At 41.9% G+C, this 24703-nt stretch overlaps 3 protein-coding genes and 2 long non-coding RNA genes across 5 annotated transcripts; 3 read left to right on the forward strand and 2 right to left on the reverse strand.

Annotated features, from left to right (window-relative positions):
- The first annotated feature begins 311 nt into the window (after positions 1-311).
- Positions 312-2373, forward strand: exosc7 (exosome component 7). The gene is made up of 8 exons (XM_079287628.1): positions 312-449; positions 595-696; positions 938-1032; positions 1292-1457; positions 1545-1615; positions 1744-1867; positions 1948-2107; positions 2211-2373. Exons 1-8 carry the CDS (start codon positions 393-395, stop codon positions 2309-2311), a joined length of 876 nt encoding a protein of 291 aa, XP_079143754.1. The 5' UTR covers positions 312-392; the 3' UTR covers positions 2312-2373.
- A 1383-nt stretch (positions 2374-3756) lies between these two features.
- clec3bb (C-type lectin domain family 3, member Bb) lies at positions 3757-11475 on the forward strand (the record flags this gene model as incomplete). The annotated part of the gene is made up of 4 exons (XM_079287540.1): positions 3757-3868; positions 4073-4165; positions 5248-5355; positions 11150-11475. Exons 1-4 carry the CDS (start codon positions 3772-3774, stop codon positions 11473-11475), a joined length of 624 nt encoding a protein of 207 aa, XP_079143666.1. The 5' UTR covers positions 3757-3771.
- LOC306790976 lies at positions 6052-7591 on the forward strand. Its single transcript, XR_013772731.1, has 3 exons — positions 6052-6093; positions 6475-6550; positions 7385-7591. It is a non-coding gene; the product is annotated as an uncharacterized lncRNA (long non-coding RNA).
- On the reverse strand, positions 8790-10686 carry LOC306790975. Its single transcript, XR_013772730.1, has 3 exons — positions 10401-10686; positions 9716-9844; positions 8790-9165 (listed from the first exon to the last, which is right to left on the reverse strand). It is a non-coding gene; the product is annotated as an uncharacterized lncRNA (long non-coding RNA).
- Positions 11476-12357: 882 nt separating the features above from the next.
- On the reverse strand, positions 12358-23768 carry cdcp1b (CUB domain containing protein 1b). The gene is made up of 14 exons (XM_079288171.1): positions 23639-23768; positions 23428-23496; positions 21147-21368; positions 20486-20809; positions 19918-20133; positions 19118-19459; positions 18250-18459; positions 17466-17822; positions 16994-17353; positions 16171-16368; positions 15459-15815; positions 14571-14927; positions 14384-14465; positions 12358-13778 (listed from the first exon to the last, which is right to left on the reverse strand). Exons 2-14 carry the CDS (start codon positions 23489-23491, stop codon positions 13271-13273), a joined length of 3597 nt encoding a protein of 1198 aa, XP_079144297.1. The 5' UTR covers positions 23492-23496; positions 23639-23768; the 3' UTR covers positions 12358-13270.
- Between the last annotated feature and the right edge of the window lie 935 nt (positions 23769-24703).

Raw genomic sequence — 24703 nt, forward strand, 5'->3', positions numbered from 1 at the left:
AAACAACACACTTACAGAACTGGAATCAGTTACAGCTTCACTGCATGCATATACAAAACAATACAAACTTGTTTTAAAGACAGAAACTCTGATTTTATGAAGTTATACGACATAATGAGTTATGTTTTCCTAAATTAAGCAACAAATTGTCCTAAAATAGTGTATCAAAGTTGTTTATTATTATTTTTCTAGAGGCCTATCCCTCTCACGCAATAGTCACATAATTCACAGTCTGCATCGGTTGGGCGGGGTCGTCTATCTTCCGGAGGTTGATTTTTTAACAAATATCCGGGTGAGCAAAAGATGTAGGGCTCGTGCATGGGCTTCTACGCCGTCTTTTGATGACGTAAGAAGAAGCGCGACACACACATGCTATCAGTGCTTTTTACACTATGGCAACAGTAAAAGTCAGCGAGGCTGAAAAGGTGTACATCTTACACGGTATACGGGTAAGTTTTTCACAGCTAATATTCAGCCCTCAACCTATTTTAGTCAAAAATATTTCGACAAATGTCAGGACGGTGATTTGTGCTCTGAAACGGCGGAAAGCTAAAGTTAGCTGCGTCTTGTTGACATGTTGATTGTTTGAATCAGGATGACTTACGAGTGGACGGGAGAGGCTGTGAGGACTACAGACACGTGGAAATAGAGACCGATGTGGTGTCCAACACGGACGGCTCCGCCAAAGTCACACTGGTAACGTAACGCTATGATAAATACAGCAGAAGTCCTCCACGTTGGCTCATTTTGTGTTCACGCTCTGGAACTTTTCATCTGGGCACCATCAGTCCCTTGTCAACACTTCCATTTGCACATAACGTTACTCCCTCGAGCTATATCTATAATGTGTACTATCTTCATTCTGGCTTGTAATTGATCAGGACGGTTGGCTGATTGATAACTTATTATTTTCTGAAATGTTCTGTCTCTCTTTCAGGGCCACACAGCGGTTCTAGTTGGGATTAAGGCTGACATCGGTAAACCGAGGCCCATGGTGCCAAACGAAGGCTACTTGGAATTCTTTGTAGACTGGTATGTTGTTATGAGGAAATTATTTTATAAACAAAGGCTTATTTTGAGATGAGATGAATCGCCTACACATCCCAATGATTATGGACTCACCAAAGAAAATATTATCATGTTGCTACGACTATATCCATAAACGTGTGGAGAACGGTAGCAGGGTCAGCCAGTATTCCCACTGACTCATGTAAGAATAAAACCTCTCTGACTGACCGATGCTACTTCACTTCACATGCTTATTGTTTCGCTTTCTCCTTCTCATCATCAGTTCGGCCAATGCAACCCCCGAGTTTGAGGGCAGAGGAGGCGAGGAGCTGGGGACGGAGCTGAGTAACACGCTCTACAAAGTCTTCAACAACAAACACAGCGTGGACCTGAAGAGCCTCTGCATCAGTGCAGGAGAACACTGCTGGGTCCTCTACGTGGATGTGCTGGTGAGCGGTCCGATGTCTTTCACTTTGGCGTATGGCAATGCAACCAATGGCGATTGGCCCGGGTGACCCACTGACGTGTTTCCACAGCTCCTGCAGTGTGATGGAAACCTGTACGATGCCATCTCGGTAGCTATCAAGGCAGCTCTCTTCAACACAAAGTAAGAGCGACGTTATACCGGTCTTTAAGATCAGATCGCTAAATCCTACGCTCTCTTCCAGCTGTCATGCCTCTTATTCCTGTTCAGTAAAATGAAAGCTTACAGCCTTCTGATTTCCTTACTGGCAGAATTCCGAAAGTGCACATATCAGCTGACGAGGAAGGAGCAAAGGAAATTGAGCTGTCTGATGACCCGTATGATTGCATGAGAATCGATGTAGAAAACGTTCCTTGTATAGTGACATTGTGCAAGGTAAGCTCACCTGCTGATACTCAGAAGTGGAAAAAAACAACCTTTTATCACACAAACCGTGACATTGGTTTTGTTTACAGGTGGGCCACAGGCACGTAGTGGACGTGACTCTGCAGGAGAAGGCCTGCTCCGTGGCGAGCCTGATCATCTCTGTCACACACAAGGGCACGGTCACCTGCACGAGGAAGGTGGGCGGAGGCAGCCTGGATCCAGAGAGTATCTTTGAAATGACAGAGGCGAGTCAAGCGCTTCCTCCTCGGCCATCTGGCTCCCTCCAGGTTTTTGTAATACGATTACGCTGTGCGGTAGAAAGGTACTTACGTGTTTTGTTGTCTCCAGGCAGGTAAACGGGTCGGGAAGGCCCTTCACGCTCCGCTCATGAAGCTGCTGCGCCAGGAGGAGAGTTTAGGAAAGACGCGACAGAAAGTTGGCTTCCTTGGTTAACATCAACTGCTGTAGCTACAGTTTGTTTGTACATGAATACAGAATTTTCTAATAAAACTTTAAATTTGTACGGCCTTCTTGTCTTTGTATTTAAATGTAGAAAAGCTGTGAATATGGTGTTGCTGTTTTAACACATTTCTCCCCAAAATGTAAGATCTGGTGTACAGATGCATTTCATGATGAAGACTATAAAAAAATAAGTATGCAACGGACATTATAGAGAGGCTATGTTTCACACAACATCAAGTAGGTCCATCAGATAATGTTGCTGAACAGGGTCTTTTACCAAATTTCCCCCTGGGGATGAATAAAGTATCTACCGGTATCTGTCTTGCACAAATAACTTGCTAGCTTAAGTTCATGATATTCACGCCTCCACGCCAGCGACAGCTGTGGTCGGAGCCGTTATGATTTCGGGTTGTCCGTCCATACGGGCCATTCTCGTGAATGTGACATGTCGGGGACGCCTGAAGGGAATTTCTTCAAATTTGGCACAAATGTCCAACATCAAGGAAGAACTGGTTCGATTTTGGTGGTCAAAAGTCAGCGTCACCTCACAAAACACATTTTTGGCCATCACTAAAGAATTTCACACAAATGTCTAAAATGATGAAGTCACAAAATTCTGGACAGACATGGATGTAAACTGCAACATGGGTGGTTACAGAAAGACCAGATGTGACTGGATCACGTCCACTCTTTCCTCAGACTGTTGCAGGGTGTGTGCGCTGGCTGAGAGCGGACAGGTCCAAAACAAACACCTATTCATGGATAGCGCTCTCGCTGCAGATTTTAAACGAGAAAATGTGCAGAAGGGTTTATGCAATGTTGCAAAACTTCAAATAAGGGACAAGTACCTGAACAGGTATTTCAAATCTGCATAAGTGACTTCACAGGTTATGATTACTGAGTGTCTCATTTCAGTGCTTTACTGCTGCCAAAAAAACAAAGATTTTTTCAAATGAGGCCATGCCTAAAGACTTCCAGAACACCTTTTGGCCAAAAAGAGTTTTATTCCATCTGTTTTTTCCCCGTCAGGTTCAAGCTACTCTTTTAAGCCAAGTTATTCAAGCATTTATGCAACATGTCAGTCAGGGTTTGTTTATTTCTTTTTTCGTATACTTTGATGAAAGCGGCACTGGATTACGTCATAACTGCTTCACATCATCTGCCAGTCTCCACCTGCTTTCCAGACCTGGTTCTGGTTTGTACTGGCCCTCCATGTGAAGCGTTTGGGGCCAGATGAGACAGACACACACACACACACATACACACCCCATTCTTTAAGGCTCCTGAGGTCAGATTGTTTTTCCTGCAAATGGCAGTTTTGGACTTCAGTATTTTTTCTTGTATGGAGAGATGAGAGAGGGTGTGAGAAAGAGGAGGGAGAGAGAGAGAGAGAGGAGGAGGATAAATTGCAAGCGTAGCCGTTGGAGCAGCCTCATTCAACAGGTCTCAGCATGGAGTTCAAAGCCGTGTGTGTGCTTCTGGGAGTGCTGCTACTGGTGAGCTGCTCATGTCAGCAGACTCCAGCGAAGAAGAAGCCAGCGAAAAAAGGTAGACAAAACATTTGGTTCACCACAATCTGCGGGGAGGATTATTTGAATATCATATTTGTGTTATGAGATCTTTGAGATCCCTCTGTCAAATTTCCCTTAAACCTTATGATGAAATGCTCAAATCCCCTTGAAAAGAGATGATTCAAATCCAAATGTCTGATTTTGATTTGTCTCATGTCTCTGGTGTTGGAATCTGACACAGCAAAGGATGCTGCCATCGAGGAGCTACAGAAACAGGTCAACGACATCGTCCACGAGCTGAACATACTGAAGGAACAACAAGCTCTGCAGACAGGTAACAGCTGGATCATAAATTGATCTTGTTCACATTAATAAAGGAGTACAAATAATTCCACTAATAATGGCTCCATTCACCCAAAAGCACCCTAACACCAGGACTTGATGGAGTCTGTGTACAGACAAAGCTTTAGGCAAAAGGAGCAGCTGCTTAAGCCCCAGGTTTACTGTGCGTGAATCAGATGTGCGTACTATGAGTGACATCTTTTATTGAAATTTGCAAAGGTAAATTACACGATAAACCGTGGCAGGTTCTCATTATGTAATCTTATGGCTCTACCTAGAGGCTCCTTTTTTCAAAATCTAGTGTTCATAATAAATAAATAGTACCTTCCAAAGACAAAATTACAAAAAGCTTTACAGTCAAACAAGGAATACAAAGTAAATAAAACCGTAAGCCTAAAAGAAGAAAACAAGATACAATTATTATAAACAATTGTGAAAAAACCCATCAGACAAGAGAAAGCCATAAGAATTAAAAATGAGTTTGAACAAGAGATTGAAAAGAGCTGCTGAGTTTGGATTCTCACAACCCTCGGAGACATGGCATGATTTTGGAGAACTTAATTATTATTAACTTGAATCAAATTACCAACACACTGCAGGCTCTTCACCGCGTGTACTTGCTGAAGTGTTCTTGAGCAAAATGAACTACATGCAATTCTACTTTATGATCACCAGAGCAGGAGGACAAGCAGTCATTGGTATCACACTGGTAATTGGATTACAATGTGAGCATTTTAAGGGATTTGCTGTTTGGATTTATTGACGGCATCACATGAGCTACATTGTTCATCGTGAAAAATATGTACTCAAGTTCAAGTGGACAACCTGAGGTTTGCTTCTGCTAAAAAATGTATTCAGATGGGCTACATGTGTAGTCTTTGGAACGAGTTAGAATCTGGAGGGCACATGGCAAACCCCAAAAATGATATCCGGTTGTTCCTGTAAATCCTAAAATGTTTTTCTATCATGTTGATCATGTCTCCAAAACTACCACAGGACTGCTTTTATTATTACCAAAGGGCCGGATGCATGTAAACTAACCACATCTGGTCCCTTTTGTTTTTCCCTCTTCAGTCTGTTTGAAAGGCATACAAATCCATAACAAGTGTTTCTTGGCCGACACTGTGAGAAAACGCTATCACGCTGCCAGCGAGGACTGCAACGCTATGGAGCTAAATCCAGGTCAAAAGTTTCGTTCACTTGAAAAAAAAATGTGAACCTGAAAGTCCCAAAATACAGCAATGTATTCAAAATAAAAATAAGTGAATGAAAAGTTTTTTTGGGTTGAATATAATTTTGATTCACTTCTGGAATTTTTTCGAATACATTTTTTTTTTCAGTTTTCACGTTCATATATATTTTTATATTTGAGTTCTTATATTTTTCAGTTTCAGATTTTATATTTTCAGATTCAAATCTTTTTTTTTTGGGTTTCAAATCTTTTTTTCACGTTCAGGTTTTTTTTTTTCACGTTCAGGTTTTTTTTTTCAGTTCAGGTTTTTTTTTTCAGTTCAGACTTTTGACCCAGATCTAACGTGGGGGGCGTGGTATCAACTGAGAGGGGCGTGTCATCATGAGTGACAGCATAACAACGAGGGCTGAGGAGTTCCTCAACCACGTTGCCTTCAGGTAACGTGGGCACCGCGAGAATTATGATTCAACACTTTCTATTCACCATATTCACGTGATTGAAAGTTTAAAAAATGACGCTAGTGCCAAAATTCTGTTTAGCAAGCTGTTTTAGCCTCTACTTGGGACGAATCACAGTAAAAGAGCAATAAACTATGCCATATTGGGCCGTTCAACTACCACACTTTAATATCTGACGTTTCGCACTTCCACACACCACTGTGAACGCAGCGTAGTATCCTTGTGATGGCGTCCGCTCCACCTGGACCGCATGCTGGCGCCAGCGCGCAGGTAAGAAATCGAATACATTTTTTTACAGATACTAGAAATTATCCTAAATATTATAATGATAATTGTAAGATAGCGTCATACATAGAGGGAGAAGATTTATTTAAGTGGGGATTTCGCCAAAGCTAGAAATTAAGCAACTAGCTGAATGCTGTTAGCTTGTGTTTGTGAATTGTTCCCTCCTTACACTGACCAGCTCAAGTCCTTCAATGTGTGTTGTCTTTCGTAACAGAATGTCGACTATAATTCGACAGTGGCTGCAGCTGCACAGAGCCTTATAAATGTGCTCGCACAGAACCTCTCTCAGGGACAGCAAGAGCAAGGTGTTTGGCTTTTCTTCAAGCATGTAGACATCACTTGGTCCCTATGTTATTGTTCTTTTAGTTCTTCAGACTACTACAAGATGAGTATCCTAAGATGCAGGGGCTGACAGGAGGATGGCTACTCTACAAGGCTGCAGGTAGAGAAAACTTGTTATATAAATTCCATTGTAATACATTGCCATTCAAATAAGTAACCCAAACAAACACAACTGATCTAAACAATGTTGCATTTACAGGTGGGCAGGGTAAAAGGAGACTGATAATGATTCCTCCTGATTCTCATGGCTACACTGGGACCCTAATTCGCAGTGTTACAGGGTCAGGGAGAAACACCCTGTTTATTGTGCCTCTGCAACATGAGTTTGATGTAAATCCATTACCTCCAGATGCCATTGAATTCAAAAGTATGCCAAAAGCACAATGCCAAACGTGCAAAGTGAGTTTCCCTTTGCAGATTTTGGCCCTCCATGTTCAAGAGTTAGTTTAGTTAATTTTAGTAATGTGTATTGATAATCTAAATCTGCAAAGTAACCAGTAACTAAAGCTCTTTTAAAGTACTTTCAAGTACTTTTAAATAGTACTTAAGTGAAGTTAGTAAATTAAATTAGTTACACTCCACAACTGCATAGACATTATACATACAAATGAGAATTGTTTTTCCTAAACCTCTAGTTCTTAATGAGAACTTTTACAAAGGCCAATCTATATCTCCATTCTATGTAAAAAGACTTAATGTTAACACAGAATGCCATTTATAACCATTGTGGTTGGCCGAAACAGTCGAATATCTCCAAACCTCAGGAAATCACACATTTGATTACATTTGTTTTGGATCAGCTGTTCTTCTGTGACCGAGAGTACCTCTGTTTATTTCACTTCTTTAAATCTAAAGACCTGCATTGCAGTAAAAAAGGAAAACTACATTTTAAACTGTCGCATAACTTTATTTTTTTCTTCTCTTTGCTTCATAGCTGAAGATCATGAAGAGGACGAAGACGGCCCACGGTCCATCACACCTGCAAGGTTTCTGCAGTGGATCACGGGCCAAGGTCACATCCCACTTCTCCCATCCGAGAAGAAGGATTTTGCTGTGATGCTCAGATTTAACCACGACTGCAGTGCAGACTTTGGGCATCACAGCATCTGTTACCCTGTCGTCTCAGCATGTACAAAGACAATTGCACTACCCGTACGACATATGAGGTCATATGTCGAATTGAAAAAGGTTATGATGGAGGCTTTTCATTAGGGCTGGGCGATAAATCGATTTAATCGATTAATTCGAATGTGTGCTTTAAGGCGATGTGTTTTATTGAAAATCGAGAAAATCGCCCCCACCCTCCCCCCCCCGTTGGGTTCCCGTAGTTGAGTGCGCGCGCATTGTTTACAAACGAAAACAATGGCGGCCAGCAGTGAAGCTCTCGTTCTTAAGAGAGGGAAGAATGTGTCTTCGGTGGTCTGGAAATGGTTCGGGTTCGTGTCATCTGACACAGAACAAACAGCCTCAAACAGAGGCATGCCGCCGAGTGGGAGAAGCGTTGCACCCTGAGGAGGGAGCAGGACCGCGGGAGCACAAGCGACGCTGTCTTCCTGGCAAAAAATATTTAGAAAAAACATGCACTACTGTTTAATACTGTTGGTTATGTTGTGAATGCACTTGATTTTGTTTACATGCACTTATTTACTGTGCAAAATATGTTATGTTGATGTTAGATCAGATGTTGCACTTTTGAAAATGTGAATGTTAAAGGGTCACATACATTTTATTTCATGCTGTGTTTGTATCAGTGTATTCAGTTAGAAAAGCTTACTGTAAAAAGTTACATTTGCACAGTTGTTTACAATGGAAGGCTACTATTTAATGCCATTTAATGTTATGTTTAATTTAATTTTATATTTAAATGATTCAGGGAAACAAAAGAGTGACCAAATACTTTTTGTATACTACAGGCACCTTTCTACAATGTTCAGGTTTTGTTTGCACTTTATTTTTATCAACCTACGAGGGAAAATCATCACAAAATAAAATAAAAAATTGTTTTCAACAGCTTCTGTCATCTGCAAAAATTTGTGGGGGAAAAAAATCGATTTAAATCGTGAATCGGATTTTTTGTAAAAAAATCGGAGATTTTTTTTTTAAGCCATATCGCCCAGCCCTACTTTTCATCTCGGGCAGGAATTTCACAATGTGTAGACAATTGTCTCTCTCTACCCTCCATTTTTTTTTTTTTTGCCTCCGTTCATGTTTAGCAAAAACTGCTGTTTTAATACTCTCATGTTCTGAGAAAAGAAAAGTATTTAATTGTAATATTTAAAAATACTTGTTTTGAAAAATGAGTTCCATACACACACAAATTGTGTTGACTGTTTATAAAAGAGAACAAAATGTTAAGGTTTGGAATTAAAAAAAGATTTTATACGATTTATTCTTCTTTTTACATGTGGCTTCACTGTTGCCAGTCACAACAAATACAAATTTAAAACACATTCATTGTATACTTGTTGGTGTTAAAGGGGTAAAACCCTTGAAACACAACGTTTGCATTTATGATACATGAGTTAGTACACAGTTCAATACAGCTAAATAAATGTCTCGGCCGTAGGACTCAGGTCTAGCAACATCAATAGCGGCCCTAAGGCGTGCCATATCCTCCTCACATAGGGGACATGCAATGGGTGGAAGAATCACTCCAGAACTGGTCGCATTTTGCTCACTGGCACTGTTGAAATCAAGATCTGCATCCTCGATTTCCTTCATCAAGAAAAAAAAGCAGATTTCTTAATTAAACATTTGTCACATAGAAATCAGAGGACATAAAGTAAAACTATAAAGGTAAGCAGATTTTAAATAGATCAACATGTGAACATAACTGATACTATGCTGATGCAAGTATCAACATAGTATCATTTAATTAGTTTTAATGTGAACAAAGAGATACAAGCCCTGATCAGCATTTGAACACATTTTTGTTCTGTTATCTCTCTCATTAATTTGACGTTGGTGATTGAAAAAAACTTTGACACATCTGTTATTAAGCAATATTCAATTTTCTTACCCCAAATTATAATTGGTAGTGTAATCTAAAGTAAACTAAATTCAGTTGTACCAAGATGTTTTTTTCATGGTATAAGTTTTGAGGGCTTCCTTTACAGTGTTGAAAAGCTGTTTTATGCACAATGCTTGTGTCTAAAATAAATTCAAGGAAATGGTGTGAGCTTTGCTATTCTATGAAGTAGAAACACTGGTCAAAACTATCAATGTATAATACTATGTTTGCTTAAAAATAACTTAGATTTGCTACCTCTGCCAGGTCTGGAGCATTAACAGGATTCTGGAGGAGTCCGATTGTCCACAGTTGTTGTGGGGACAGATTTTGCTCTGTCCTTAAAGGATGATTATCCCAACCCATCCTGAAGACATCAAGATCCCTCTGCAGACGTGGAAGAAATACATGCAAACAAACAGCATGCAAGTTATTACTTAAAACGTATGCAAAGTGAGCCAACTTGGAAGGCGTCTATCATAGCCTAAATTACGTATCAGAATACAACAACAAAGAGGACTGCAAAGGTTATGCTGTGTAAACTAACGTTAAAGGTCCGTCCACACCAAGAACTATATAACGATAGAGATAACCACAGTGATAACGATGTGAGGAGCCACACTGATGAACGACGAAGTTCTGTAAACAGTGACGCCAAGCAACATTTATAAGGCTCTGTGCAGCTGCAGCCACTGTCGAATTATAGTCGACATTCTGTTACGAAAGACAACACACATTGAAGGACTTGAGCTGGTCAGTGTAAGGAGGGAACAATTCACAAACACAAGCTAACAGCATTCAGCTAGTTGCTTAATTTCTAGCTTTGGCGAAATCCCCACTTAAATAAATCTTCTCCCTCTATGTATGACGCTATCTTACAATTATCATTATAATATTTAGGATAATTTCTAGTATCTGTAAAAAAATGTATTCGATTTCTTACCTGCGCGCTGGCGCCAGCATGCGGTCCAGGTGGAGCGGACGCCATCACAAGGATACTACGCTGCGTTCACAGTGGTGTGTGGAAGTGCGAAACGTCATATATTAAAGTGTGGTAGTTGAACGGCCCAATATGGCATAGTTTATTGCTCTTTTACTGTGATTCGTCCCAAGTAGAGGCTAAAACAGCTTGCTAAACAGAATTTTGGCACTAGCGTCATTTTTTAAACTTTCAATCACGTGAATATGGTGAATAGAAAGTGTTGAATCATAATTCTCGCGGTGCCCACGTTACCTGAAGGCAACGTGGTTGAGGAACTCCTCAGCCCTCGTTGTTATGCTGTCACTCATGATGACACGCCCCTCTCAGTTGATACCACGCCCCCCACGTTAGATCTGGGTCAAAAGTCTGAACTGAAAAAAAAAACCTGAACTGAAAAAAAAAACCTGAACGTGAAAAAAAAAAACCTGAACGTGAAAAAAAGATTTGAAACCCAAAAAAAAAAGATTTGAATCTGAAAATATTAAATCTGAAACTGAAAAATATAAGAACTCAAATATCAAAATATATATGAACGTGAAAACTGAAAAAAAAAAATGTATTCGAAAAAATTCCAGAAGTGAATCAAAATTATATTCAACCCAAAAAAACTTTTCATTCGCTTATTTTTATTTTGAATACATTGCTGTATTTTGGGACTTTCAGGTTCACATTTTTTTTTCAAGTGAACGAAACTTTTGACCTGGATTTAGCTCCATACAACGCCATGGGCGGCGTCCTCGGCACGCCCACCTCCAGCGAGGAGAACGACCAGCTCAGACACTACGTCCGCCAGAGCGTCGGCCCGGACGAGCAGGTCTGGCTGGGCGTCAACGACATGGCGACCGAGGGCACCTGGGTGGACCAGAACGGCTTCAGCATCACATTCAAAAACTGGGACACGTCCAACCGGTCCCCTCAGCCGGACGGAGGCCAGGCCCACAACTGCGGCGTCCTGTCCGGGGCCTCCCGCGGGAAGTGGTTCGACGAGAACTGTCGCGAGGAGAAGCCGTCCGTCTGCCAGTTCAACATCGTCTGATCGCATGCATCTCGTCAATCATTTTAAGACATTTATATTGGATGCTCATAATTCAAAATACCAGTACTCCTGCAATAAAAGATGTGTGGGTGCTGGCACCTTTCACAAAATGTTACTGGGTTTAACTTTCTATTGTTTCCATCTTTATTATGATTCACTGGTTGAGAACCACTGGTTTAAACAGACATCCTTTTTACCAATACTGTATTTTTATGACAAAAAACAAAACAAAAAATCAATGGAGCAAGAACTAGAAGTCAAGATATATTTCATGAACATATAATAAATAACATCTTCAGCCACATTATTTTAAGAAATGATTTGAGTTTGCTAGCCTTGTAGTCTCCTTCAATGTCTATAGCCTGAAAACTGATCAATAAACTATGAAAACCCATTCCTCTCGTCATGTTCTTCAAGGACAGGTTTGGGGAAATATGCTGATCAGCTTTCCTGTGGAGCGTTAGAAAAGATTGATACCACACGTTTACAAGCGGTATCAATCTTCTATTCTGACTCTCAGCGAGAAAGTGTGTGCGTCGCAAAAAGTCCAACACTATTCCCAAAAGTCAAACAAACTGAAAGAGAAAAACAGAAATACAGACTTCACAATTTGACATCTGCAGTTGGAAGAAATATGGCGTAACTCTGTAATCCTGACTTCCGCATTTGTTGTTTCCAGTAAAAACAACAACAACACACTTCTCCATGGTGAACATTGGCTGCTCCGTTTTCTGAATTATTTTCCCTCCTTCGCTTCAGTTCCTGCGGTTGAAATTGGTTTCAGCATCCAGAATGCAAAAGGTGACCGTTTCAGCATGAGCGGGAAAAATTACATGTGATGGCATTCAGCACTTTGAGAAGTGAACATTTTCCCCACCAGACCATTTTCCTAGAATTTATTGCAAAAACAAAATTTGTATTTACAGGTAACGAAAACACAAATCTCTTTAAAAAACCAGTAAACAATATAAAAACACTTAAAAACATGGACCAGAGGACCACTTTTTCATAGTCCCTGCTCCTGAATCCTTGCCACATGGGCAGAGATGAAATAAAAGCGCAAACAAATAGAACATTAAAGGAACAGTTCTGTATTGTTTTGTTGCTTTCTCGCTGATAATTAGACGAGAAGATTGATACTCATGTTTGTACGGTAAGATACAGCCAGCTCACTAATGCATCTTGTTTTTTTCAATACATTTAAGTCCGTATGAGATTTAGAGGTGCTGGCCGGTGGATTATTTTTACCTTTATACAGAGCCAGCTAGCTGTTTCCCCTCGTTTTTTAGTCTTTATGCTAAGCTAACGATATGCAACTTCTTATTTGGAGTACAAAAGGTGAGAAAGGAATCAATCTTCTCATCAAACTCTCGGCAAGAAAGTGAAAAGGTATTTCCCAAACTTCCTTTAAAAGAGCAGTGTGTAGCGACATCTAGCGGTGAGGCTGCAACCAACTGAAACCGCCCCTTGTGTGCCAAGTGTGTAAGAGATTCTTATTTTCAGGTGACAATACAATTAAAGAAAACATACTTATTCATATTCAATTTCTGACAATAGAGCCCCCTGAATGCGTCACACTGTTCCTTTAAAGAAAAAGGATCATAGCTTGGACTCTTGAAGCTTTAGTTCAGACAAAGACAACGCACACATCACATTCAGGAGCTCATCGATGGCAGATTCCCCGAGTGTGATCGAGGCACAGAAGTTCACATCAGTATCGTCCGGAGATCCTCGGTCGGTGCTGTAGAGAGAAGTTAGTAACAGCGGCCCATTGTGCAGCTACAGTCCTGACACACTACAAGGAGTCCTCCAATATAGTAGGCGGCTGTGGCTCCATGTCAACACCAGAGAGCCGGATCGTGTTCATATCTCCTGTGCTCTTGAACGTGTACAGTGCATTGTCCAACATCCTGCGGTCCTGGAAGCCGAGGCTGTCCTGCCGGTCGATGGGAGTGCGCGGACGGGGCGGGAGGAAAGACTCGGACGGGTCCAGGAACATCTTGAACCCGTCCAGGTCAGGCTCATAGTCCGGTTCTTTGATTACAGGCAGCCCTGGATCAGTGGGGCCTGTAAATGTGTTGTAAGTGTCGACCGGCCCGTCGTCGAAGTGGTCCGGCATACTGTCGGCGTAGCTGGAGTCAGCCAGCAGGTGGCCGTAAATCCTCCCCTCATCTATGGAGTCGTAGACGTGGGAATCGTTGTCAGACCGGGTTTTGCTGAAGTGCGCGTCACTTGGGTGGAAGATGTTCCCTTTGCCATTGTAGATGGATGCCTCCTTGGCCATTTTGTCTCTTTTCTTTTTCCTGTTTGAGAAGATGAAGGCAGACCACAAAAAACAAAAGCTGCCCGTTAGAGACCGATCTTACAGACAAATAAATATATAAATATCACTAAGCCAGTTCAAAATCATATGTATGGAGTCTCAAAACATAGTCAAACACCTAATGGGTCAAAAATATAAACGCATCAATTAATAATATTGTTAGTAAGAATAATAAAGTATAAATACAGATTCATACTTTTCCTTTAACCTTAAATCATTTAGTGGTAAAACTAACGTTTTATTGTTTATCGGTTACACAATTTAAATTTCCCTTTGAAAATGTTCAGCTCTTTAGTTTTCCAGTCTTTTTTTAGGCTTAACAAACATTGTATAATTGAATTCTGCCGCTGCATCAGAGAAAAAAAGGAGAATTTGATCCCACGATGACAAGTGCAGACGAGATGCACAGGAAGTGATTGCAAACTGAATCAGTGCCACCTTTATTCTCGTCGTTTCTAATATTTGTGTAACTTCCGATCAAGAAAGTTAACGTGTAGGATTGTGACTTAATATTTCACAGAAGTTTCAACGGTTTGATAAATACCGACCTAGATGTTGACAAAGTTCTGCTACAGGTGTACTCACTTTATGATGAACCACACAACAGCCAGCACTGTGAGCAACAACAAAAGAGCTCCTGCTAACCCGAGGAGGATGGGCAGGAGATCTGTGGAAGAAAAAAGAAGACGTGGTAGAGTTACGTCCTTTGCGTTAGTTATTTAAGGTATTTTTGTTTGTTTGTACAAGGCCTAAATTAGTCCTGCTTGCTTACAGCTCTTCTTCTGCAGAACGATGTTGGTCATTGCACCAAAGCCTCTCTCCTCTGGTATACAGTTGGACATGTTGAGATAAAAACTACGCGGCACTCTCAACTTGTCCTCCGCCTGCTCGTCCTCCCTGCGGCTCATCAACTCCTCCTCGTCCCCCAGCATCTTCACCGTGATGGAGGTGTGCCTGTCCTTGCATTTGGGTTGGCTGAGGTTGACAAAGTGCACGTGCGCCTCGTACTGGCTCGGTACAGTGACGATCCAGGATACGGTGGACGAGGGCCTCATACCCAGAGGCCAGTTGGGGGTTGCCAGCAGGTTCGGAGACGACGCCACTGGGCTGACTCTGTTAATAATGGTCTCTGAAAATAAAATAAAAAAGGGATGGAAGTAATGCCGAGTGTCAGTACTGTATCTTCCAGCATTTGTGGTACAATAGTGCCCCTGTGTGGAATTTAAAAGTAAAATGAATGTGCTCTATTTGACCACGTTTACAGAAGAGAATCAAAACATACAGCAACATGACAAAATGTGAGGAGGATGCAGATACAGATGTTCTTACCATGGCTGCAACAAGCAATTATTTTCATAGTTTATTAATCAAATCTTATGGTATAAAAAGAAAAAATAAGAACTTTCAAATTAAAACCACAAAAGGGCCATTATAATAGAGCTGAAAACAATTACAAATAACGAACATTCTCTAAGTATTGGTTAAAATATGATTGGGTTTTGGATTGTTGGTCGGACAAAACCGTTAATATGAAGATGTCACTTTGGGCTTCAGGTCTATATGATGGCCAGTCTTCACAATTTTCTGACTTATTCAAATCGGTCAGTCAAGAAAATACTCCGCAAATTAAAATGATCAATAGCTGCAGCCCATGTTTTACCTGTGATCTCCTGACTGATGCTGACATTGAGGAAAGGCTTCCTGATCGTGCTGAAGTCCGGGACTGTGGCTGTGACGGAGACGTTCGCGTGCACCTGAACTTTCTGGATCATTCCGTCGAAGCAGAAATCTCCAACAGGAAACCCGTCGCTCTCTGCCACATGCAGAGAGACGGACTGATTACACTCCTGGCCGGGCAGGGACTGTTTGAGACTCCCCGTGGGCGACACCAGGTCCACGGTGCTGTCCTGAGGGATTCTGAGGTGCCAGGTGAAGCTGCGGAGGGGCATCGGTAGACAGGGGACCAGTTTGGGCACAGTGAGCTGAGTCGCAGAGCAGGACGTCCTGTTTTGGCACTCTGATATGAAAAAAAAGGCACGAAATGAAGGATCAGCGAGCAACAAATACAAAGGTAACTTGTTACCTTTGGACAGAGCCAGGCTAGCGGTTTCCCCTCGTTTCCAGTCTTTATGCTAAGCTAAGCTAACTGTCTACAGACACTAGCGTGGCATCAATCTTCTCATCCAACTCTCGGCAAGAAAGCCGATAGCGTATTTCCAAAATGATTTAATAAACTACTCCTTTAAGACTGAAATAGACTTTGTACTTAGACTTCAATATTTCTTTAACCAGGAAACTGATGGACTGACTTCAAAATATAAAAACACAAAGCCACAAACACCTCATGGACATGCAAAATAAATTCATCTTACCAATAACTTTACTGGCAGTCAGGCGCATATCTTCATTTGGACAGTCGAGGAAGGACAGGCTGGCCTGCGTGCCGGCAGCCACGTTGATCTTCTTTTCAATCTTAGAGTTAACGCTCATCTCACAGAAGGGATCAGAACCCACTCTCTCTATCTGCAGGGACACTCCTGTGTGTTCCTTAAGATCCACCACACATAGGACTACGAGAGAAATACAACATAGAAAGATTTTAGTGATCAGGAAGTCTTTATCTCAGCTTTTATTGTGACAATATTTGATCAGAAATCATGTTAAAACAAAACGGTGGTATTTCTTTTTGTCTAATTTCTGCATTTAATACTCAGTAACATGATATTATAACTTTGCAGAACCACATCACAGTCCGATGGCCAAGTAACAAATCTGATCTAGAAGTCCAAAATTATGGGGTTTTCTTGGGGGTAAAGTCATGCACGTTTGGACTCACATAGCCTCGGTTTGTGCCTCATGTATTACCAGTGCATTAAAGTCGCAGAGCTAACCTTTAGATTATTCCAAAAACACACACCGCCTTAAAAAAAAAACTAAAAACAGAAAGTCATTAAACTAAGCTTCCTAAAATTATCAGACTTTTCTCGTCATCTGGATGAAAGAATATTCAGTCTGCTGCATGAAAATAATGGATTTAAAAAAAAAAAAATACAGTTTCTTAAACTGCAGCTGGAAAATGACATTCGTCACTTTCATTGACTACGCAAGCAAATTGGTTTCTCCGAGTCACCTGGCTACTTTAATGCATGTACTCCATAACGCCAGACTCTCAGATGTCAAGTTTTAACACTGTACCTGGATGCCTACTCCTCATTACAGAGACTCTGTAGTTCAAGGTGAGACCCTGTAGCGTCTTGTTGGTTTCACAATTCCTCAGCACCATGTTGAAGTTGCCCTGCGCATGCTGCGGCTGAGAATCCGTCAGAGTCAGCTTGGTCACCTTCTTGCTCCCTTCCTGGTACTCCACCTCCACCTCACTGCTGAGGCACTCTGGAGCTGTGTGATCGCGAAAATGCACCGTGTAGTTGTGCATGCCGGGCACCGTGAAGTCCCACTGCATCTGCTGGTTGTCAGGGAAATCGGCGGGATAGTTGGCTGTGATGAAGTCTGTGTCGGACACGCCTCGTGGCAGGTTGACTTTCAGTATGGCAACCACTGAGGAGAAACACGTAGTATTGTGAAGCAGAAGATGTCTTGTTATACTATGTTCAATGTCTTCTAATCATGACACAGAAAACCCCCCAGAAGAACGTATTTTATAACTTACTGCTGGTCTCGGGTCCAACTTTGAGTTTGAAGTCAACGGGATCCAGCTTCCTGTCGCCAGGCACCTGCAGAGCTAGTCGGCCCCTGTAGCGAGCCAGGATGGTGGTCACGGTTCCCCCTTTGCAAAAGGTACCGATGATTGCTGGCCCCGTGCGCAGATAGGCAGTAATGGAGTACGTGTGCTCATCTGGACAGGTCTCCTCGTCGGGAATCTGTCGCATTCCCGGTTCTGGGAAGTCCAGTTGGAAGGCCCGAGTGGAGACAACTTTCAGATCCCAGGTGAAGGTCCGGTTGAAGTCTGGGAACAGTAAGGACTCGGCCTGAACGATGTTTCCAGAGCAGGAGACCTCTGTGCAGTCTGAGATTTGTGGAGAGAAGAGCATGTAAGCGATGGTGATTTAGTTTTTCCAAAAGAGTTTTGCGTTGACAAGGATACAAACAACTGCATCGTTAACGCATAAAAACAAGTCAAAAGAATTAAGATGAATGATCTGAAGCAGGAAATAACGTGCTGTAGAAGAGTAATCTCAAATCTACAATAAGAAAGCGCATCAACGAGTTTCTTTTAAACTGCAATACCGTCTGAAATGGACCCCGTGCTTAATGTCGCTTCCATTCAGACAAATAAACAAAAATTGTTATCTTTCGTGAACAATATAGGTGAAATTAGAAACAAACTGACTCAAGTTGGGTGGGATTTAGAGTTAGTTAGAGTTGTGGAAAATGAATTTCCCGTAACTTAAAGAAAACGTCAATACCACGTGCTTATTTTTTGATCTTCATACCAATTTCTCTGTTGATCTCCACAGTGAAAACATCCCGAGGTTGAGGACAGGTGAACTCTACTGAGGTGTTGCTATTCAGGGTGAGACGTGTTGGTTTGCATATCTGCTCGGGCTCCTCGTTCATACACACACTGCAGTCCGGCTCGCTGGTCACCCTGCTGATGGTAATGATGGTGTCCGGATCGGGCATCACGGACATCATTCTGCCACCTACAGAAAAAGAAAAGCGTTAAAATAAGACATCGATCAAATCAAAAGTAATTTCCACATGAAATGTGGTCCACGCAGTCATGTCCCCCTTTAGGATGAATTGTAATGACGTTGGTGATCTTGTACCTGCTAAAAACAGGATCAACTAAGATGGTAAACATTATACCTGCTAAATATTACCATGCTAACGTTGTCATTGGGAGCAAACTGAGCATTTAGCTCAATCAGAGTTTAGCATGGCTGTGGACTAGTCTTGTTTTGGAAAAGTATGTAATTTTACACCCAAAAAATACTACTTGCAGAGCATTATCTATAGTATTCATGCTCTTAACATGATTTTCATAAGAAATATCCTTTCATTGTCTTAGAGTGCCTTTCTGACAGACGACACCAGATGAAAGCTAGCTTACTATGCTAGCGCTAGCCTGTTTACAGTTCTTGTTATCTGTCGATCAATTATCGTTCCAGTCAAATACAGTAAAACTAAAAAAAAAAGCTTTCGTCACCCAACTGTGCCCATAGAAAGAGGTTTACACAAATATGAAAAGTTGTTTCAAGGACACAGCATCAGTTTTTTTGGATATGTCTGATATATTGTATGTATTGTTCTGTAAATAAATCACTACTCGTGTAAACAAACTGAAGGACGGACACTTGCCTCTCGGTGCTGCTTTGACAGTGAATGAGTCCACTTCACTTCCTTTGGGCACCTCAGCGGTCACGGTCGTCGCTCCGGGCAGATTAAAATGGGACACCGTCCCACCCTTACAGTAGCTGGTAGTTTTAATATTTCCTTCATTTTTAGTTGTGCTCACCGAGTACTGGTGTCCATCTTGGCACTTTTCTGCTCCAGACATCTCCTTTAATCCACCAGGAAAGTCCAGAGTTAATACGGTCCTCTGTGGTACACTAATGTCCCATGTTACGGCTCTTTTGAAGTCCTTGAAGTAGTCTGGATCAATTCTTCCTGCAGCAGGAGTGCAGGAGCTCTGGGTGCATTCTGCGTGACAAAAATTTAAAATCTTTCAATTTTACACAGTTAAACTGGCTTTTTGTGTGTGTGTGACTTTGAGTCAAAAGACCAATCTGAATTTATATTTACCTATTAAAAGAGTAAAAAAAATGCTCTCAACATGGTGGCTTTTTTAAATAGAGAAATGAATAACTGATTGTGGAAATGTAAAAATAATTTACTCATTTACCAACATTCATTTTGCATTTAACTTATGTTTTCATTACAGCTTCTATTCATTTAATATTTTATCTATTAAGTAAAATATTTATCTAATTATGTCAGCATTTATTTAAGCCTTTATATTTAAACAAATTAGTGGTGATTACGTAATTTTTGTTTTCCATATGTGAGAATTTGATATGAGGTGAATAAAAAGATTACCAATCCCAAATTCTGCTTTGTGACTGCAGTAAATGTGGACACATAGCATCCACAGCTCTCACCTATTTTCTTCTTCATCGTCACGCTGTACACATCCTGAGGTTTCAGGCAGCTGAACTCCAGCGAGAGATTTTCAACGTTCGTCAGTGTCTTTTCCGTGGGGCTACAGTCGCGAGCAGAGCCATCAACAGAGCAAACTTCACATTCTGGCTCCCCGGGATCCCGGCTGACGACCACAGTCGTGCTTGAATCGACGGTTACAACCATTGTTGGGCCCTCTAAAGTGGGGTAAAAGGAGAGAGGCGGACACCGGGATTGGGTTACACCAGCTATTGGTAAATCCATCACTATGTTCTATTCAGTTTTAGTAATATTCAGGCAGTTTAGAATGAGAGGGAAATAATTAATTTGCCATTGTTCACGTAGTATAATGAACAATGTCAGTTTAGGGTTATTGCCTAATCTCATTGGTCTAATTGTGCCAAGTGCAAATGAATTATACTTTCTGCACGGACCGTGCATATATGTAGTATGAAAGAATGCGCTTGTGTGAGGCAACCTGTGGAAATGTAGAGATATTTAGTTAAAATATCCAGAAAATAGAGTTTGTATTCAGTAATTTGTTCTTACTCAGAGGACCAGCTGAGGTCCGGAACAACACCGATTCGAAGTTTGGTTTAACTTGCAGAGACACAACAGCTCCATTGGGCGCTTCTAATCGAGTCTCAGAACCACCTCGACAATATTTGGTGCTTGTCTTGGATGTGGTCAGCGAATACTGAGAGCCATCGGGGCACGGTTGTGACGTCTCCATCAGCCCATCTCCAAGGATGTCCAGACCCACGAGCGTGTTCTTCGGTGCGTTCAGCTCCCAGGTGAAGGTTCTGCTGAACTCTGTGAGGATGGAGGGTCGGGTTTCTACCGTTGTCGGGCTGCAGGTGTCCTTCGTGCACTCTGGAGTACAATTAAAAGCACGAAAAGTTGCTCAGATGGTTTGAGAATTTCAGCACTTGTGGAAGGTGTAAGTCTATTAATTATGTTGTGAATTCATCAGATTTCCCTTAAGTCCTTTTTAGTGAATTGTAGCACCCAAACAACACGCACCATATCAAAAAGGTATCATGTGAGGTTGGACAAGAATGATGCAGGTGTTTGGATTCTCATCTCAAGGTAGCTAACACGAAGGTTGACCCCTTTCTCATTAAAAATGCACTAATGCCTTTGAAAGGCATCTTCCCATGGTCCCGATTGGTTCGCAAACAATTCCCGAAATGATGCCACGTAAACTCACGAATGGTCCGAGCGATCGTCACAGTGAAAGCCTGTTCTATCGGCTGGGAGCAGTTGAACAGCAGTTTGACCTCGTCCTTGGGTACCAGATGCAGAGAGGGGTGGCAGGACGTCAGTGTGTCATTCACCCCGCTGACTGTGCAAACAGCACATTGATCCAACAGCAGTGCGGAGATGGTCACCATTGAGCCATTGTCCGGTCGGACCACCGTCTGCAGGCATTCTGAGGGAACGGATCACAGGGAGTTAGCTGCAAATATCCCAAAGATGCTGTAAACTGTGATCAGGAATCGAGAGATGTGGCCTTTTATTAGGTTGATGAGAAATGATGACGTGGAAACAATGCCAACTGAGTTGCATTAATGCCAGGAAGTATCCAAGTGGCAGCCATGACAAGAGCTGGTCGAATACTCTAAATGCTAAGGAAAGGTGCTTCAATGCTTCCTTTCTTATCTCCTATAGCATAGGCCCTACACGTGACCATCCAGGAAAGGTGATTATGCCGTCCCATAATTCCTTGCGGCAGCAACATTTAATGAGACACAATTTGGCCGTCAATACTGTTTTTGGTCGGACAAAACTAGAGGTCATCTTGGAAAACAGTGGCGGACACTTCACTATTTTCTAACATTTAGGATTAGATAGGAACGATGAGGAGGAAGGAATCAGATGAGTGGACAGTCGGTTTTTTCCCCCCCACAGTGAGCAGAACACTGTCCAGCTCTCCTGTACAACAATTTATGAAACAAATTAATCATCTGGGTAATATTTAGGCTACAAAAGGAACAAAACACACGCAAACAAATGGTCAGACAGTTTGCTGCTGACCCTTGAGCAAGCAGAGTGGTGCACACCTCTCCCCATGTTGTGTGGTGCCAGACCAAGGCAAAATTAATTGACTTGACATTATCGTGAGTCATCTGAGCGCTGAGTAAAGAGAGAAACTCAAGGTGAACCTGTTTTTAAAAAGCTTTTTCTGCGATATATGACTCATGTGGCAAAAGCGAACATCTCCCTTTTTGTTTTTTTAAACTCTCAAATATTGATGATTCAAAAAAACAACTATTTTATACTTTCATGCAATTTATATTGGAACACTAGAATGAATACACTTCTATGATTCAAAAAATGTGATTTATACTCTTCATTTGCCTAAAACATTTTAAAATAAGCAAACAATAGAAGACATGCATACATACATCTCAGAACCAGTCTTTCCACCATAATGCTCGTCTGGATCCCATCTGAAGCTCTGCAGTCCATCATTATTAGTGTGTCACTAAGTTTAATTGACAGTCAAAGAGTACACATCTCAATATAACTTGAGCCATCCCAACACACAGTTTTGGAACCTTCCACCCATAAGTCTAAAGAGCACTCCCAAAAACATGAATAAATCATGAGAGCGGCTCTCTCACTGCTGATGCAAAGTTATAAATGAAAACAGGTGGTTTCTGAAAACATGTGAGGTAAGCTGTGCAAGTTCACACAAAAGAAGAAACCAGGAATTCACTATTTGAACTTGCGAGGACTTGAAGGCAACACAAACCGTTGGCTCGAGGGTTTCTTGTGGCATTAAACAATGGGTGTGTCGAGGATGTCACAGGGTTCAAACAACCTTATCTAGTGGCAGAATAGAAGTTTATATGATCATTTCCACAAACACCAGTCAAGAGAATAGCCTACAGCCACCATGCTGCTGATGACTTTTCCACAACAAATGAAAAGAGTAAGTGGAGAAGAAAGCACTGAGTCTAACAACAAAAAATATGATAAAAAGCCAGCTCAGCAGCAGATTGCAGGTCAATCATTAATGAAGCCATGATGAAGTCATGCCTCTAGGAAGCTCCATAAATGCCTCATAAACCTTTTGAAAATGGCGATCTAGAAGTCAGTGACTGAATATGAGCTCCAGCCTCTCATCTCCGCCGTCGAGTCGCTCAATCATGTACAATGGTGGCGTCACGTCTTCGACTATCTTTTAACGTGTTGACACGAAGCTTTAAAGCACAGCTCACTTCAACAGGACCCCATTTGGTTTCGCGTTTAATCACAAAAGACAGCCCCGCACGCTCATCTCAGGTGCACGTCTGACCCAATTAAACCTGAAATGAAGCCACAATGTTCAGCACACTTTTGTTTTTATTTTCTCTTATTTACAGCCTTTCATAAGTACAGCCTACAGAAAGCAATAAAGTTAGAGGGGGAGGGGGGGGCGAACAAAACTCCACCGGACAGTAAATGAGCATTATGCTTCCTGCTAGTAGAGATAATTATCCTACCTGATGAGTCGAAGGCCGTCAAAAGCAGGAGTCCTAGGAGCGCGCAGCTCGCACACAGCTGCATGTTCACTGGAAGAAAATGAGGATTTTCCTAAAAAAAAAAGCTTCACAAGCTTTCAAAAAATGTGATTCATAAGGCGCTGTTTCTCTCTCAAATGCACAGCTGCATTTTTCACGGCGTTGACAGCCACTTCCTGCTCTGCGTTACTACCTGCGCGCGGCGGCGCGGTGGAGGGCGTGGTCCGAAGGTAGTTCACGGTTACCTGTCCAAACTTGACGGCTGAGGAGGATCGGGGGCCCTGCCGTTGTACCCTTGAGCCGAAACACCGCTGCGCTAAGACGCAAAGTATTGACTCCTGAGAAGGGCACGAGTCCTTACGTGACTCCACTTCGCCGTGTGGCACAATGGGTGCCCTATTTATACGCAGCCAAACATGCCAAGGATTGTTGGCATCGTACGGTGTGTCCCCAAAATGAGGCAGGGGAAGGGCTGTGGAGGCGGAGCTCAGAAGTACCCAGCATCCGTAGTATTATGCACCAACAAACTGACAAAATGCCAAGGGGGATGATATTATAGGGATACATTCAGTCCCTATTGGGTCATATTTCTGGTGACAGTTTAAATGAGAAATGTATTTACATTTAAAATCAGGTTGTATCTGGTCAGCTGCATTTTTTTTCCCCACCGTGAAATGATGATGAAAATGTTATTGACTGATGTCTGACAGTAGATCTCGTGTGGATAGCACTCCCATGTTGCAGAGCTTCTTCTCCTGCCTCCACATGCCTCGTGACGCAGACATTCCAGCACAGAAACATACCTGAGGGCAGCACCACTCATTTGAGTTACATTTTTGTAATCTTTAGCCGAAATAATTCACCCCAATTTGAATGCAAAATGCCTCATATTAACCCTCTGCCTCCGTTTTAACCCATGTGACCTAATGTCATCTTTATAATTGTTTCCTTTAAACCCCAAACTTAAATTCCAACACTCAACAATAAGCCTACAGAAGGAGTAAAACTAATTGAGAAATCCCCTCCCAAAACACACACACACACACACACACACACCTTTACAATCAAACAAGTGATCTCACTGAGTTGTTTGTGTGTGTTGAACCAGTCTGACAGCACCAGAGTGGGCGTTGTGGTGAATTCAAACAGCTTCAGTGTGTCTCAACAAGAGAGCTCAGTGAAGAAGCAGCAGCTGTTACACACTTCCCCTCCCATGTTACTGTAGATCCACAGCCAAACATGTGCTGCCCAGAGTTTC

The sequence above is a fragment of the Melanostigma gelatinosum genome (genome assembly GCF_949748355.1).
Source record: "Melanostigma gelatinosum genome assembly, chromosome: 17".
NCBI classification, from domain to species: domain Eukaryota; kingdom Metazoa; phylum Chordata; class Actinopteri; order Perciformes; family Zoarcidae; genus Melanostigma; species Melanostigma gelatinosum.